At 37.0% G+C, this 1,957-nt stretch overlaps 1 protein-coding gene across 1 annotated transcript; it reads right to left on the reverse strand.

The window, feature by feature from the left end:
- Nucleotides 1-768: 768 nt before the first annotated feature.
- Nucleotides 769-1,700, reverse strand: LOC108466417 (uncharacterized). Its single transcript, XM_017766740.1, has 3 exons — nt 1,664-1,700; nt 1,460-1,555; nt 769-1,307 (listed from the first exon to the last, which is right to left on the reverse strand). Exons 1-3 carry the CDS (start codon nt 1,698-1,700, stop codon nt 769-771), a joined length of 672 nt encoding a protein of 223 aa, XP_017622229.1.
- Nucleotides 1,701-1,957: the final 257 nt, after the last annotated feature.

The following is a 1,957-nucleotide window of genomic DNA, read 5'->3' on the forward strand; positions in this document are numbered from 1 at the left end:
TGAATAGACATTTTTACTAAAAATCACTTAATTAAACTTGACTATCTAACAACATATATTTATTTTTCATCATCAAACACAAAAATCATCAAGCTATCAACAATGGCAATTCATGAATACATCATCAAATTCAAAAATTCAAGCATGGACTAGCTAGTATTCGAAGCAACGATCTCAAAAACATAAAAATTATCAAAAAGTGAACAAAAACTAACCTTGAATCAAGCTTCCAAAGGTGTCGAATGTTTAAAACTCAACTACTGTTTCTTTCTTTTAACTTTCGGCCATGCAAAAGGATGAAAAACATGTTTTATTTGTGTTTTATTTTATTCAACACATATTAATATATTAATTACCATTTTAACCTTATAAATTTAATTAGTAAACCATGTAATACAAGCCCAAAACTGTCCATGCTATCCTTTAATGGCCTAATTTCCTTTTAAGGACCCTACATTATAAAAACAATAGTAATTCGGCACTTTCACATTTAATAGCTAACTTTTGCATTTTATGCGATTAAGTCATTTTTCTTAAATCGAGCACACAAACAATAAAATTTTCACATGAAATTTTCACACATATCAATTCACATGCTGTAAACATAAAAAATAATATTAAAATATTTTTTGACTAGGATTTGTGGTCTCAAAACCACTGTTTTGAATAGGGTCTAAACTGGGTTGTTACACCCACAGTGACACACTCAATCGAATAAAATCCCGGTTTAATAACTTTTGCAACTGAAGCTTCAACTCTTTCATTTCCTTAGGTGTCATGTGATAAGGCACAATTGACACCGGAGCTACCGGGATAGAGCTCAATACCAAACTCAACTTCTCTATCCGGCGGTAAACTAGGCAACTCCTTACGAAACACATCCGTAAAATCACAGATAGCTCGAATCTCATCCAACCTCAACTCTTTACCATCGACATTCAGGACATAGGCTAGATAAGCTTCGCAACCTTTCTGAACCAACTTCTCGACTCTAAGTGAAGAAATCACATTAGAAAAAAACTCAAACTTTTCTCCAACAACAACAACTTCAGAATCATATGTGCAACACAAAGTCACCATCTTTAGCTCACAATCAACCTTCATCTGGTGCTTGGTCAACCAATCCATCCTAAGGATAACGTCGAACCCCCAAAACAACAATTCTAAAAGATCTACAGGAAACACCTGTCCTTGAACTATCAGAGGACAACGACAATAAACCTGATCCACCACTACACTATCACCTAGAGGGCTCTTAACCATAACACCCAACCTAGATGTCTCTACAAGAATCCCTGACTCTCTAACTACATCACTCAGAATAAATGAACTCATAGAACCCGAATAAAATAAAGTTAAAATAGGAAAAGACTGCAACATTAAAGTACCCGTGATGACATCTGTGGCCTCTCTAGTCCAGGGCTCTCTAACTACATTAACTCTGACTAGACTCCATTACCACTCTGAGTAGCTTCATGCTGACCAACACCTTTACCACCATTACCTCTGCCATGACCCCTCTCCCAAGCCGGAGCAGGTGTAGCAGCAACAACAACTGTAGTAGGTTGGTCTTAAACCACAACTGCTCTCATCGGGTAATCACTAACATGATGCTCTATCGATTCATAAACAAGATAAGCACTAGTCATCCTCCAACACTCACCATAATGACGACGACCACAATGCTCACATACAGTCATGTAACAACTCCCTAATCACCCGCACCAGCTTCAGCTCTCGCGACCTGCCTATCCTGATCTCGGCTTATAGCACCACATCGTCTTAACCTCGCAAAATGACCTCTTTTTCCCTTCCAAAAAAATTCACTAATAGACTTGGACGTCCTCTTAACAATACTCAGCCAAATTTATGTGTGATTAGCTTACTTCAGTAATCATAACCAATTGTTGCTTCGGGCTTTCTTATTCAATCAACTAGTCGATATCCTAGTAAGATC

The sequence above is a fragment of the Gossypium arboreum genome, chromosome 2 (assembly GCF_025698485.1).
Source record: "Gossypium arboreum isolate Shixiya-1 chromosome 2, ASM2569848v2, whole genome shotgun sequence".
NCBI lineage: Eukaryota > Viridiplantae > Streptophyta > Magnoliopsida > Malvales > Malvaceae > Gossypium > Gossypium arboreum.

Bases quoted from the DNA above. Each gene is read 5' to 3' on its own strand.
- LOC108466417 (XM_017766740.1), bottom strand. From the start codon at position 1,700: ATGACTGTATGTGAGCATTGTGGTCGTCGTCATTATG. The intron at 1,556-1,663 runs GTGAGTGTTGGA...AACCTACTACAG, and splicing joins TTGTGGTCGTCGTCATTATG to TTGTTGTTGCTGCTACACCT. The intron at 1,308-1,459 runs GTAATGGAGTCT...TGAGTGATGTAG, and splicing joins GCATGAAGCTACTCAGAGTG to TTAGAGAGTCAGGGATTCTT.